The following is a 15,422-nucleotide window of genomic DNA, read 5'->3' as shown; positions in this document are numbered from 1 at the left end:
TGGAAAGTGCTCAGTGCCATTCGCAACTCCTCAGATAATGAAGCAGTCCATGTCCGCATGCATCAAAACTTCGTAGCTTGGCTTGATAAGTGGCAAGTAACATTCAAACCACATAAGTGCCAGGCAATGACTATCTCCAAGAAGTGATTATAAACAACGCCCTTCATTTTCAATGGTATTACCATCGCCTATGCCCTAGCGTTTTCATCCTGCAGGTTACCATTGTCTTGAAGCATTATTGGAGCAGCCTCATAAGTTTGAAGCCACAAGAGTATTTCAGATGCTGGGTATTCTGTGGCGAGCGTCTCACCTCCTGAATCACCAATGCCTTTCCATGATCTACAAGGCACAAGTAAGGAGTGTGATGAAATAGTTTTCACTTGCCTGGATGACTGCAACTAAAACAAAACTCAAGAAATTTGTCACCATCCAGGACAAAGCAGCTCGCTTGACCAGCACCCATCCACCACATTAAATATTCCCTCCCTCCACCACCGGCGTACAGTGGCTGCAGTGTGCACCATCTACAACATGAACCGCAGCAAATCGCCAAGGCTTCTTCGACAGCACTGCCCAAACCCGGGACCTCTACCACCAGGAAGGAGAAGTGCAGCATGTGCATGGGAACATCATCACCCACAAGTTCCCATCCAAGTTACGCACCACCCTGACAGGGAAGTATATCACCATTCCTTCATCATTGCTGGGTAAAATCTTGGAACTCCCTCCATAACAGCACAGTGGGAGTAAATTCACCACGCCGACTGCAGCTCACCACCAACTTCTCAAGAGTAATTAGGGATGGGCAATAAATGCTGGCCTTTCCAGCGAAGCCCACAGCCCATCAACGAATAAATCATGTGGCTGAACTTGGAATCGCTGCCCAGATAAGCTGAGCAATGAAAGTTGAATTCTCCACAGATCCCCAACTGGCTGGTGCACCAAAGCATTTGGATCGCATGCACCGAAATTGCAGCCAAAAGCAGCGGCCATCTAAGGTGAGCAGTAAGGCGATGAATCAGAAATCGCTGATGGAGTTTCGAAACCCGCCGACTGCAGGTGAGTTTGTCTGTTCTGAAAAAGTTCGATTTTTGCACCATTCCAATTGTTCCAATTTGGTTTCTGTTCCGAGACACTTGCCAAACGGCTGCATTCATGTGATGTCCCTGGCAAGCACTTCACTGCAATATGAGAGCAGGGCATCACGAAATAGCTCGGCCATAGCAAATACCTTAAATTTCTTAGAACCTCACAAACTGGTCCTGCAACATAGTGGGTCTGATTGTAATGGAGGAAAACAATTTTAGGGCAATGAATGGGCAATGTGGAGAATTAAACACAAAACCTCGAATAAATAGGAAATGGAGACAAGACACTGCACAAAAGAAGTCACTTCACTCAAGCCAACAATATTGACAGTCTGTGGTTTCGTATTAGAGAATATAAAATCATACCAGTCGGGATATTGACAATAAGGGCCGAGTTCTAATCAGGAAAGAAGCAGATATTGATATGGTTCAGAGTCTTTAATAGACACAGCTGCACAAGTAACTTGAATTACAAGGAACATCGATAAGTTGATTTGGACTATTGATCAAAAGTGGAATGTGGCTGGGGCTAAGATGAGGCCTTTAGTCTTGCCAATGTTTGATTGGAGAAAATTGTGGCTCATCCAAATAGAATGTGGAACAAGTAGTCTGACAACACAGGTAGCGGGCTCTAGAGAGTGAATGGAGTGTTAAAACTTGTACTGACAACTTACATATAAAAGCAGATCCCATATATATGGGAGAAGCATGTAGAGGAGGAACAAGAGACGGGGACGATAGATACCTGGGTGGCATCATAGGGAACGGTGCTGTGGGCCGGAGATGATTGTGAGAGAAACCATTGCTGGAGATATGGTATCTTATATGGGATGTTGGGCTTCATAAATAGGGGCATTGAGTACAATAGTAGAGAGGTTATGCTGAAACTTTATAAATTGATAGTTAGGCCACAACTTGAGTATTGCATCCAGTCCTGGTCATCACACTTAGGAAGGATGTGAAGGGACTTGAGCGGGCGCTGAGGAGATATACCAAAATGGTTCCGGCGATGGGGCATCTTAGCTACAATGACAGGTTGTAGCAGTTGGATTTGTTTTCATTTGTGCAAAGGAGGTGGAGGGGTGATTTGATAGAAGTGTACAATAACATGGCGGGTTTGGATAGGCTAGTCTGGCATAGGCTGTTCCCAGTAGTTAATGGTACAGGGACTAGGGGACACAGACTTAAGGTTTTGGGCAAGAGTTACAGCGGGGATGTGAGGAAAAACCTTTTTTTGCAGCAAGTGTTGAGGTCCTGGAACTCGCTGCCGACAGAAGTGATGGAAGCGGAGATACTCAATATTTTCAAGGGGAGACTGCATCGGCATTTGAGAGAAATAAAGTACCAGGGCTACGGGGATAGAGCGGGGGAATGGGATTGACTCGATTGCTGTGCAGAGGGCCGGTATGGGCTCGATGGTCTAAAGGACCCCCTTCTGTGTCGTTACATCTCTCTATTCCCTGTTTCCGATCAGATAGATAATCATGGAAACCAGCAAGTCAAGCCCTACCAAAGAGAGGCCAGTGTCCGAGGAATGAAAAGGAGACAGATTGGAGGAGAGGACGGAGAGTCTGGAGCTGATAAACTCCTGATTGATGGATTTAATGCCGATGGGCTGAGGCAGGGACAGAGGCCAGCGTTATTATGGGGGCGGAATTAGGTGTCTCTCGTGATTGAGAGGATACGAGCTCGGTAGCATAGCACAGGACAAATAGGGGTCAGAGGTTACATATTCAGCCTGAGACAACAGCCAGGAGGGGGAATGGAATCGTTGAAAAGGGTTAGCAGATTGTGGTGGGGCCAATAGTGGAGGGTCGGTCTTCACCGTGTAGGAGCAAATCGCAGCTCATGCAAAACAGACTGTTGCAGTCTGATAACACAGGGGTAGTGGAGTGTAGACAGAGATGGTGGAGAGCTGGAGCTGGGCCTTGTCAGCAGACATGTGGACGCTGACCCCATGTCTGTAGCTTATGTCACAACAGGCAGCATGTAGATGAGGAAGAGGCGGGGCAAGAATGGAAAGTTCAGAGACTCGAGAGTTAACGCTGCTGGTATGGAAAGTTAAGACGTTGCTGGAGATGCTCTGGCTATGGTCAGTTTGGTAAGACTGGAACCGAGAGAGGCAGTCCCACCAAAAGAAGCCAGAGGCAGAGGTATCCAAGACCACGGGTGGGTTAACTGCAGGGTAGGATGAGAGGGTGGAATTGGCGAGGGGTGAGGCCATGGAGGATTTAAACTCCAAGATCAGAATTTTAAATGTAAACCTTCGAGGTGGGGTTTCTGGGAGACACTGGAGCTCAGTGAGACCGAGAGCAATGGGCGAGTGGGACTTGGGCAGTGCTGGACACTGACAGCAGAATTTAGGACTGGTTGGCATTGATAAAAGGTACAGGTTGGATGGCTGGCCAGGAGAGAATTGGAGGAATGTAGTCAGGAGGTGGCACTGTTCTAACTTTATGGGATCTGTTAACCCATGTAGAATAAATGGTAAACATCTGCAGTAAAATAGCGGAGATAGGAATGTCAATGAGGCACGTTCACTTTCCGTCCCCTAATATCACGCAGAGTAATTTCTAGGCTTCAATAGTGAACATCATCTTTAACTGTCCTTGTGCTAGGGACTGATACATCAAACTATTAATTGTGAATCTACAGGGACAGCTTGAAAGGGGCCTGCTTGTGTATCTGGATTCTTTATACACTGCGGAGAAATAAATAACATTTATAAATGAATCAGTAGGAGTGAACATGCTCAATACAATTACATGATAACTGTAAATGGAGCCGCCCCTTTTGTTGGGTCAGTCCTGAATGAGCACAGCTTTCAGCCTCATTCCCCAGCGAGGTCTGATGAGGATAATGCCCTTGACTTTGAGTTGTTTGTGATTCATTCACCACATTATTTGCTTCAGACTCATAGGTCTTGATGTAATGTATTTGTTCATGTGTCTGTAACTAATAGCAATGATCAGGGGTATAAAAGTGTCAGTGGAGACTTATCTCCTGTATAAATCAGGGCCCATTGCATAGTATCAGCTCAGAGTGCCTGCCGGAACTGTGGGTTCCACTCCCACAAAAGTCACCCCTTCTCACAGAAATGGGATATCCAGTAGTCTATCAGATAGAAGACATTTACTATCCTGTTATTGCAGCTGTTGGAGTTTCTGGTGAGCCGTTATCCTAGCTCGTTATGGTTAAATCTGTGGCAACTGTGCTGCTGGACTTGGCCATTGATTTCTAGAAGCATGTGTTACACGAGCACCTGTTCTGCTCCATCAGTTGAATGAGGGATTGTACAATTTTTCTGAAGTCTTGTAATAGCTGCGTTATATCCATAATGATATTTGTTTACCCAGCCCTGGTAGTGTTCCAGGTTTATTTTCTGCACTGCCTGTATTGGAGACAGAGCTAAAAGCAGGAATCAGACCATCAGAAGTAGTTCACAGTTTCACGATGTGGAAGTAATCTGTCCTGAAATATTTTTTTCATGAATGTGTTTCCAGTGATTGATAATGAGGCAGCTCACGGTCTCAGTGTTCCAAGGAGGCGGTGTAATGTCCTCCCCACAATTACATGGTTCTGTTTAACTGGGATTTCAATGTATGTAATGTCTTTCACTGTTGTGTAATATTATTTTGCAGTGTCTGTATCTGACGCCGTTTCAGAGGTCTGGCGACTGAACTGAGTTTGCTCCTCACTCTTTAACATCTCCTTCGCTGCTTCATTGTAAAATTTAATGTTTTGGGGTTATGCTGTGTCAGTTTGCAATGTATCTGTTGGAAGCAGGAGCACTTCTATTGATCATGGAGATTATAAGGAGCAGTGGTGGTGTTGGCGTTTTGTTAATTCAACAATCGCGCCATCTAACGTTGTACTTTATAATTACAGGAGAAGGGGCATCAATTATTGCCGGGTCTATCTGGAAGAGACATTATGTTCTGTTTATTGCAGGCATTACAGATGAGGTGAAGGCGAACAAGTGGAGACTTCGGTGATCTGCAGAAATATTAAATTATTCACGGAGTCTACAACATTGAACAAACTGACTCAGAGAATAAGATCATTGAACATGGGAATGTTGAACAGAATTCAGGCGCAAGATGTAGGATTAATTCGGATTTGAAAAGGGGCATTGAGAGAGACAGCAGAGATATTGCAGGGAGATAGAGTGGAGCAATCAACAAACAGACTTAGAAGGAAAACGCCGGGTAGAATGAAGGGAGAGAGACAGCGACAGCAGTGTGAATAATTAATCGGAATGAACAGCTGAAACTTATTCTGGAAACACACAGCAGTTCAGGCAGCATCGTAGAGAGAGATGCAGAGTTAACATTTCAGGTCGATAACAGGTCATCAGAACTGAGTGTTTCCAGCATTTCTGTTGCTGTTTCAGATTTCCCGCATTCGTACTATTTTGCTATTGTCCTCAAGCTTATTAACTGTATAAATGAAAATATAATTGATTGGTATTGAAAAATAGAATCAGGCATTTGTTGATCGTCATGAGGATACTCCATTTTAAAAACTCGGCTTGATCATAATTAACTAAAAGCGAGGCTGGTTAAATTATTACATTTTTAGTGTCATTTTAATTGAATATGCTAAGTAAATTTATAGAACACATTATGTCTCCAACGAGTTAGTATGTGACATCATTAATCACATATATTAATGGGAGAATGTATGAATTGAGTTGTGTTACTTCGATCTATGTATTAGATTTCCTCTAACACTCTGCTGCACTCTCCCTGCGAATCACATCCTCTCCTTCCCTGGCAGTGAATCTTCTGTCTCCTCTTCCATTGTTTCAGATTATCCGCTTTCCAAAACCTGCAGCCCCTGACTCCCCTCCAACTCCCACATGTCCTTTTCCTTGTCTCCCTCCCACTCTCACTCACTGGCTCGCCCTCCAGCTGCCTCTTTCAATCCGATCCGAAGCCTCAAACTCAGCAGCTCTCGGCCTTTACCGTAATGTGCCAGCCCCTGTCAGCTCTGTTAATCAAGAGCAACAGATCAGCAGCACCTCCCTCTGTCCCCGCACCTTCCAGGCTTTCAGTCAGGAGCCCAAAAACCGGATTTAACACTTTGGATTCCGGATGTGTAAAATCCCTTCTCCCTTCCCCACCAGCACTCTACCCTTGACTCGACCCTTCCAGTGGATCCGGCGCTCACTTTATTCACTTTCTGCATCGATTTCCCAATGTATTATCGATAATCATGTTTAAAAACATTTCACTGTCCGAAAGCGCTGCCCAGGTCAATGAACCGGTATCCACCGCTCGATGCAGCAACAAAGCTGGAATGTTCACCCAGAGCCCGTCAAACTGCTGCTTTGGCTCCAGGTCTGATCAGTAACTTATCCGCTTCCCTTTTCTCTCTCTTACAGTTAACCTGGTGGCGATTGTGATCCTGTCCCGAGGAAAGTGCGGTCTCACCAAATGCATCACTCGCTACCTGGTGGGAATGGCCGTGGCCGATCTCCTGGTCGTCATCTCTGATCCCATATTGAGTTGGATTGGTCAGATCTATTTCCCAGATATATTCCTGCACATTACTTCCGTGTGTAGTCTCATTTACCTCCTGATTTCTGCGTCCACGGTGGTTTCTGTGTGGCTCACAGTCGCTTTCACCTTTGATCGATTTGTGGCCATTTGTTGTGAGCAGCTGAAAACAAAATATTGCACCGAGAAAACGGCGGCTGTGGTTATCGGAACAGTGAGTGTGCTGGGCTGTTTAGAGTCTGTCCCCTGGTACTTTGCATATGAACCTAAGCATATAATTGATGATGTTCCCTGGGGTTGTAACCCTAAACTGAGCTTCTTTACTTCCCCATTATGGGGAGTCTATGAGTTGTTTCACCTGATTTTAACCCCTTGTGTCCCGTTCTTTCTGATTTTGCTGCTCAATGCTCTGACGGTCAGACGTATTTTAGCGGCCAGCAGAGTCCGCAGGCGACTGCGGGGCCGCAGCGATGGAGAGAATCACAAGGACCCAGAGATGGAGAATCGAAGGAAATCCATCGTTTTACTCTTCAGTTTATCTGGCAGTTTTATATTGTTATGGGTGGTCCTTGTCTTCTATAAACTTTATGCGCGAATTGCAGATATTCGGCTTTATTACTCCACCACTGACCCTCATTATATCACAGAACACACAGCAACAATGCTGCAGCTTCTGAGTTCCTGCACCAACACGTGTATTTACGCTGTGACCCAGACTAAATTCAGAGAGGAGCTGAGGAATGCAGTGAAATACCCACTCAATCTAATTATTAAATTAGTTAAGTCATAGCTGAAGGCTTTCAAGCACTAGAACACAATCCCATTTCATCCCCCATTTACCCCATTTCACACTGGGCAGAAATATAATTTTACATTAGCAGCAGAGAGCCCAGACATTATCTTAAATGTGATATTACATTGTATTGATGATCTGACATATTGAGGCGACAATAGGTCAGGTGACCTGCAGACGTCACCTGAATTGTTGCTCTAAAAGGCGGCACTAAAGAGCTCAGCGGGACTTCTGGTAAATGGCCCGCCCTGCACCGGCAGCACAATGGGCAAACCCACCAATCACAGTCGCTGCTGTGGGCGTGCTCAGATTGGGAGCACTCCACATAAACGGAGAGACAGAAAGACATAGATAGATAGAGCGATAGATAGAGGACGGCAAATACAGTGAGAGGGAGAGAGTTACTTAGAGAGATGAACATACAGATAGAGGCAGGAAGCAACTGGAAATGAGAGATAGTGAGATTCGCAAGCAGAGAGAGAAACAGAGATCAGGACTATGAAGCGAAGAGAGAGGCAGAAAGGAAATTTAGAGAAACAGAAAGTGAAAGTGATTACAGAGCGTAGAGTGGCAGAGAAAACAAGTTAAAGAAAGAGGCCAATCGAACTATGTAAAGAAGAAAAGAGTATGAGCTGCTGATGGTGAAATGGATAGAGAGAGAAAAGAGAGAAAACGAAATATACCAAAGGAGGGAGAGAGTGAGAAATTAATGGGTAGAAAGACTGAGAAGGCAGAGAGAGAAACCGGTAAAAGATGAGCTGGAGAAAAATAGAAAGAGAAAAATAGAATTAGAAAAAAATACAAGTGGGAACACCATCAACAGGAAAGGCACATGTGTATATTAAAGAACAAAAAACGTATAACACAGATTAAGAGAAAGAGGGAATTTGTGAGAAAGAGAAAGTTGAGTTAAATTTTTAGACACATGGAGAAATAAACTGAGAGGCAGAGGGAAAGTTATACAGGAATCAAACAGACACGCAGGGGAAATTACAAAGAGAGATATTTTAAACAAATATGTTGTTTCTGCCTTCACAGTAGAAGACACAAAAACACAAAGGAAATTGTGGGGAACAAAGGGTCTAACGAGGGTGAGGTATTTAAAGTAATTAATATTAGTAAATGAAAGGTAATAGAGAAATTAATGGGACTAAAAGATGACAAATCTTCTGGACCTGGAGGCTTATATCCTTGGGTTTAAAAATGGGAGGCTGCAGAGTTAGTTGATGCATTGGTTTTGATGTTCCAGAAATCCCTAGGTTCTAGAAAGATGCTCGAGGATTGGAAGGTAGCAAATGTAACCAAACTGTAACAAAAGGAGAGACGGAAAACAAGGATCTTAAGGCCAGTTAGCCTGACATCAATAATAGGGAAATTGCTAGAATCTGGTATTAAGGACGTTGTAACAGGGCACTTGGAAAATTAAAATGTGATAAGGCAGCTTCCACACGGTTTTATGAAAGGGAAATCTCGTTTGACAAAACTATCAGGGCTAGAAATTCAGAGAAACTGGAAGAATGGAATAGAGTCCTTACAGGAGGCGGGGTGGGAGGAAGTGTAGTCCAAGTAGCTTTGGGAGTCAGTGGGCTTGTAGTGATTTCCGCTGCCTCCAAAATGATCCCACCTCCAAACGCATCTTCCCCTCCCCTCCACCTTAAGCATTCCATAGGGAACGCTCCCTCCGAGACACCCTGGTCCACTCCACTATCACCCCAAACAGCCCTTCCCCTTCGCCTGGCACCTTCCCGTGCAAGCGCAGGAGATGTAACACCAGCCCCTATACCTCCCCCCTTCCCACTGTCCAGGGCCCCAAACACCCCTTTCAGGTGAAACAGCGATTTACTTGTACTTCTTGCAGTCTAGTATACTGTATTCGCGGCTCACGATGTGGTCTCCTCTACATTGGGGAGACCAAACCCATATTGGGTGACTGCTTTGCGGAACACCTCCGTTCAGTCTGTAAGGGTGACCCTGAGCTTCCGGTCGCCTGTCATTTTAATTCACCGCTCCATTCCCACTCGGACCTCACCGTCCTTGGCCTCTTGTATTGTTCCACGGAAGCTCAATGTAAACTCGAGGAAGAGCTCCTCATCTTCCGATTAGGCACTTGGCAGCCTTCCGGACTCAATATCGAGTTCAACAATTTCAGGTCATTACCTCGGCCCCTATTACTTTTTTACTTAAATGTTTTCCACCCCTTTGTTTTGGTTCATCCTTTCCTCCCCCCCCTTTCCTTTTGTTTCCCTCAACCACCTGGCAGCTATCTCTTATCCTGCCAGTACACTTCACACCTAATCTCAGCCTATTACCACCTCATCTGGTTTCAAATACATTTTATTGTCACTTTTACTTCTATTGTCTGATCGCAGCCCTGCCTTCGGTCTATTTTATTTTCTTTCAGTTTTGAAGAAGGGTTTCGACCCGAAACATCAACTCAAATTTCTCTCCACGGATGTTGCCTGACCTGGTGAATTGTTCCAGCATTTTCTGTTGTTATTTCGGATTTCCAGCATCTGCAGTATTTTGCTATCGAGGAGTGGGACAATTGGAGAGTTCTTCACAGGGCCGGCAGAGGCAGTATGGGCCGAACGGCCGACTTCTATGCAATAAGGTTCTATGAAGACATGCAGCAGCATAGATATACAGAGTGAGATAGAGAGAGGGAAAGAGAAAGCAAAGGCTGCCATAAAAAGAGAAATGAGAAAGCGATAGACAGAAATTAAAAGAACATTGAAAAATGAGAGAGAAGCAGACTGAGATTAACAGTTATACAACAGAGAGACAGAGACGATGAAAGACAGACAGACACAAATACAAACAGGTCGGTAGAGACAGGAGTGAGATTAAAACACATAAAACACTAGATAATACTTTTCAAACTCTCATTGTAATCAGCCTGGGGTGTGGGAGTGCAGACTAGCAGAACAGCAGCAGGTGAAGCAGGCGGGCCAGTTAATGTATGTTCTGGGATAATACACTGTTGGGTTTAATTTTGACAGTTGTAAAGGTGATGCCTGGAAGCTGCATCATGAAATCACCCAGTCTGCTAAGCTGACCCTGTCCATCACTTACTGCAGTAGGTTTACCAGCTGATCTGTACAAAGTGTAACATTCCCAGTGACCTGCTGTGTTCTGTAATAAATCGTAATATACTCTTACCTTTCCGGTGTTTTAATAAACTGGACTATAACAATAAACAAAAGAAAGTCAACGTGAAATAAAACCCCAAAACTGCTGGAAATACACAACAGGTCAGAAAGAATAAGGGTAATTATTTCGGGTTTGGACAATCGTCTTCCTAATTGAAACAAGGAGACACGGATTGATAGATTAATCCATAACTATATTTGTGTGTATGTGTGTATTGACATATGTAAAAATTACAACCCCAGGGAGAAACATCAGTAGAGTGTGTAACAGATTATTTCAGTCAATGATCCCATTCACAAAAATAGAAAAAAATAGCATCCAAAGCTCGAGCTCATCGGGATGACTAGAGATATAAACATTAAAATGAAACAGAAAGAACGAAGTTTATTCTAAACGACAGCTTCATAATTCAATCTAGAACCAAGCAGTATAATAAAAGTAGACAGGAGAACGTGGGGTAAAAGAGAGTTTCTGAAAATAAATTAGCGGCTAACATAAAAGCAGACCCAAAAATATTTTATAAACATATAGATAGTAAAAGGGTAGTGAAAAGCAGGGTTGGCCGGTTAGGGTTAAAAAAGAGGGCATGCTTTTGTTTTCACTACAGAAGAGGATGCTGACAATGTCACAGTGCTGGAGGAGGTAGTAGAGAAATGGGATTCGAAAAAATATATTAAGAGAAGACAATTACAAGGTTGGCAGTGCTCAAAGTAGCAAAGTCACCCGGTCTAGATAGGATGCATCCTATGTTTCTGAAGGAAGTAAAGGTGAAACTTGTGCAGTCTTTGGCCACAAGCTTCCAATCTTCCTTGGATATGGGAGTGGTGCTAGAGCATTGGAGGACTGCAATTGTTACACACATGTTTCAAAAAGGGGAGACTGATAAACATAGTAATTGCAGTCCATGTAGCCTAACGTTAGTGGTGGGTAAGATTTAGAGACATTAATCAGTGACAAAACGCATTGGCATTTGGGAAAATATGGGTCAATAAATGAAAGACAGCAGGGATTTTTTAAAGCCAAGCCGTGTTTCACTCAGTTCATTGAGGTATTTGATGAAGACACGGTAAACGTTGATGAGGGTAGTGCGGTTGATGTTGTGTATATGGACTTCCATGAAGCAATGGATAAAATACCACATAATAGACTGTTTAGAAAAATTGAGGATAAACTTGGGAACAGGCTGCATGGATAAAAAATTGATTAAGGAACAGAAAGCAAAGAGTAGTGGTGAATGGTTATTCTTCATACTGGAGGGTAGTGCGCATTGGAAGGACTAGGCAGACTAGAGAAATAGGCAGACATTTGTCAAATGAAATTTAAATGGGTGACCCCCTTATCCTGAAGAGATGCACCCAAGTTCGAGATTCCCACACGAGGATTAACGTCTAAAGAGGCCAAAAATGGGGCGCTAGCCAAGTTCCGGCTGGGCGCAAGGAGCTTAGTGCCTCGACCCATATTGAGTATCCATTTAGCGCCGGTGCTAAATCTTAGCGCCCGCTCACGGGCACAGGCAGACTATAGCGTCATTTGAGTGTGCAACACCTTTTGGGCACCCCAGACCAGAAATTCAGTGGCGCTCCACTCCATAGAGCCTGGCGCTTACAGTGACAGCTTACCTGAAGCCTTACCCAGTCGCTCTCAGCCTGGGGGTGCGTTATTTAAAGTGGACTGGTGTGGTTTAAAAGCTGCAGCCATTTTTGGAGCACAACTTCTTCGAGAGCAACAGAGAGTTGCTGAGCTGCACACAGAGAGCCTTTTCACCACAGAGTCCGCGCAGTCAGAGGAACTTCAGCCTTCTGACCATCACCTTGCTGTTGGTGTGCATTTACAACGGGAAAACTTCCTGTGCGCACTTATTATGGGGGCTGCATTGGAGTGGAGCGTCCTGCTGCTGAATCATCTGGAAAGGGCACAGAGACGCAGGGAGAGAGGGGCAGGCATGGCCAGACGGAAGAGGGCCAACAGACGTCGCCACACCAGATTTTACGCTGGCAGTGTTTTCCGACAGCAGTTTTCCTACATGAACATGTTGGAAGAGCAGTGTTTCAGAAGGTTGCGATTTAGAAAGGAGGTTGTGAATGAGCTGTGCGACCTGCTTCAGGCAGAATTGCAGCCTCAGATAAGGTGCAGGACATCTCTGTCGGTGGCTGTGAAGATGACTGTTGCCTTGAACTTCTACGCGAGCGGCGCTTTTCAGGCTGCATCTGGGGACATAGCCAGCATCTCGCAGTTTGTGGTGCATTGCTACATCCGTCAAGTGACTGATGCCCTGTTTAAAAGGAGGCAGCATTACATCTCCTTCAAAATGACACCGGAAAAGCAGTGGGAGCGCGCAGAGGGCTTCGCTGCAATAGCAGACTTCTCCATGGTGCAGGGTGCCATTGACTGCACGCACGTGGCTTTGCGGGCACCTGCATTCAATTCGGAGGAGTTCCGCAGCCGCAATGGGTTCCATTCCTTGAATGTGCAGCTGGTCTGTGACCACTGGCAGTTGATCCTCGCAGTGAATGCGCAGTTCCCAGGCAGCAGCCATGACGCCTTCATCCTGCGACAGACTTCGGCAGCAGACCTTTTTGAGGCCCTGACTCACACAGGAGGCTGGCTTCTTGGGAACAAGGGCTATCCTCTGTGCCAGTGGCAAATTGAGCCGCCCCCTTAATAGTTGTCCGGCGCCACTGTGTCTGGGGGAAAGTGATTATTGACAGCACCTGCACTGCGCACCATCGCCGCAAATTTGGGTTGCGCCGCCGGGTTAGCACCTTAGGAGCTTCGTGCAGCGCTTGATTTAGCGCCACAATCAACTTCAGGGGCGCAATGACCCAATATCGCACTAGGTGGCGCTAAATTGCGCCTGGCGCCAAACTTTGCACATCGCCAGGACTAGCGCCTAGAAATTGGGTTGGATGCACCAGGAATTAGCGCCTAAAGAGGGCAATAACTGGGGCGATAGCCAAATTCTGGAAAGTGTGAGGTTATGCACTTTGGCAGGAAAAATCATAGAGCAAGTTATTATCTTAATGGCAAGAAACTGGAAAGTACTGTAGTACAAAGGGATCTGGGGGTCCTGGTGCACGAAAATCAAAAAGTTAGTATGCAGGTGCAGCAAGTGATCAAGAAGGCCAATGGAATGTTGGCTTTTATTGCTAGGTGGATGGAATATAAAAACAGGGAGGTATTGATGCAGTTGTACAAGATATTGGTGAGACCGCACCTGGAATACTGCATACAGTTTTGGTGTCCATACTTAAGAAAAGACATACTGTAAGGAATGACCCAGATTCTGCCTCGCCTCGCCACCAGGGGGCTCCATGAACTCTCATAATTGTGTCCTCCTTTATTCATTATTGTATTCACCTGTGCATTGTTAGATGCCTACTATTTAAGTGGTGTTCACTTTATGTTCATTGCTCAGTCTTGAGTTGCACTGCCTGGTGATACCTCTTGCTGGCCTGCTGGCTTGTATTCTGTGCTGTTGTTATTTTGTTTATGTCAAGTAAAGTCTACCTTTGTTTTACAACCTAACCTTCGTCTCAGTTTGCATTACTGCAGTTGGGTCCACCGAGTTCCGGTCCTTACAGCAAGACTGAGCCAAAACATGGACCCAGCAGAGAAGGACCAATGGCTAAGACAAATTTCTGAACAACTACAACTGATCTTGAGCGAACTGTGGTGCCTCGCCACGGCATTCTCCCGAAGCCAGAATCAGCTGGAGGCCCTCGTCATTGCTTTCCATCGGAGCCAGAACCAGAATCAGGTGATCCAAGCTGCTCCAGCACCGTTACCCGCTCCTACGGTTGCGCCTTTCCCTCTGAAAGAACCCCGATTGCCTGCACCCGAGCGCTACGATGGTAATCCAGGAGGATGTCGAGGTTTCCTAACCCAGTGTTCCCTGGCTTTCCAACTGCAGGGTTCATTATTTCCCAGTGACTGTTCCCGAGTGGCCTACATCATTTCGCTACTCACCGTCAAGGCACTTACCTGGGCTACGGCCGTCTGGGAACAGCAAACTCTGGCATGTTCAAACGACCAACTTTTCTCGGAAGAAATGAGAAGGGTTTTTGATCACCCTGTCAGTGGGAGAGAGGCATCTAACAAACTGCTTCGGCTTCGCCAGGGGGTTCGTAGCGTTGCGGACTACGCAATTGAGTTTCGCACTCTCGCTGCAGAGAGCCAATGGGATTCGGAGGCGCTCATCGCTACTTTTTGCCACTGTCTCACGGATGAGATCAAGGACAAACTGGCATCCAGAGATCCGGTGAGTGATTTGGAGTCTCTCTTTGATATCTCCATTCGTGTGGATAATCGTCTCCGTGAGAGGCGAAGAGAACGCCACTCCTTTTGTACCCCGCTTCCAGAGACCAGAGCCTTTCCTGCTTCGAAGCCATCTGAGAACCTTCGCGCCATCCCGAGTCTGTCTTTGACCAATCCAGAGGAGCCCATGCGGGTGGGAGTAACCCGCCTCTCGCAGCCCGAACGTGATTGCCGAATGAGAGAGGGATCTTGCCTCTATTGTGGGGAAACTGGCCACTTTCGCTCTTCCTGTCCAGAGTTGGTGGGAACAGCCAGGGCTCGGCCAGGACGGAGGGACCTGAGACGAGCGTAACCATCCCTTCCGACACCACTGTTTCTAGGGTTTTGCTGGCATCCTCCCTTTTCTGGGGCAATCAACAACATGATCTTAAGGCCCTCGTGGATTCGGGGTCTGATGGTAACTTCATAGATCTGGGGTTAGCTAAACAGCTCAAGATTCCCCTGACCCATTCTGATCACCCCCTCACTGTTGTTGCCCTGGATGGAAGACCCCTGGGTTCTGGAACCATTCACCATCATACTGCCCCCCTGTGTTTGGGCATGGAAGGACAACATTTCGAGACCATCCAATTCTCC

General features: G+C 45.8%; 1 protein-coding gene across 1 annotated transcript; it reads left to right on the top strand.

The window, feature by feature from the left end:
• The first annotated feature begins 1,013 nt into the window (after positions 1-1,013).
• On the top strand, positions 1,014-10,521 carry LOC147087448 (putative G protein-coupled receptor 139). Its single transcript, XM_085977758.1, has 2 exons — positions 1,014-1,059; positions 6,475-10,521. The coding sequence occupies exons 1-2, from the start codon at positions 1,014-1,016 to the stop codon at positions 7,377-7,379; spliced, it is 951 nt and encodes a 316-aa protein (XP_085833884.1). The 3' UTR covers positions 7,380-10,521.
• Positions 10,522-15,422: the final 4,901 nt, after the last annotated feature.

Source organism: Somniosus microcephalus, unplaced genomic scaffold (assembly GCF_052327205.1).
Source record: "Somniosus microcephalus isolate GS21.2 unplaced genomic scaffold, FLI_Smic_1.0 unresolved_chr5, whole genome shotgun sequence".
Taxonomy (NCBI): Eukaryota; Metazoa; Chordata; class Chondrichthyes; order Squaliformes; family Somniosidae; genus Somniosus; species Somniosus microcephalus.
This window is presented reverse-complemented; position numbering and strand designations above follow the sequence as displayed.

Excerpts from the sequence above, each read along its gene's own strand:
- LOC147087448 (XM_085977758.1), top strand. The coding sequence starts at position 1,014 with ATGAATCAGAAATCGCTGATGGAGTTTCGAAACCCGCCGACTGCAG. Across the intron at positions 1,060-6,474 it reads TCGAAACCCGCCGACTGCAG|TTAACCTGGTGGCGATTGTG; the intron begins GTGAGTTTGTCT and ends TCTCTCTTACAG.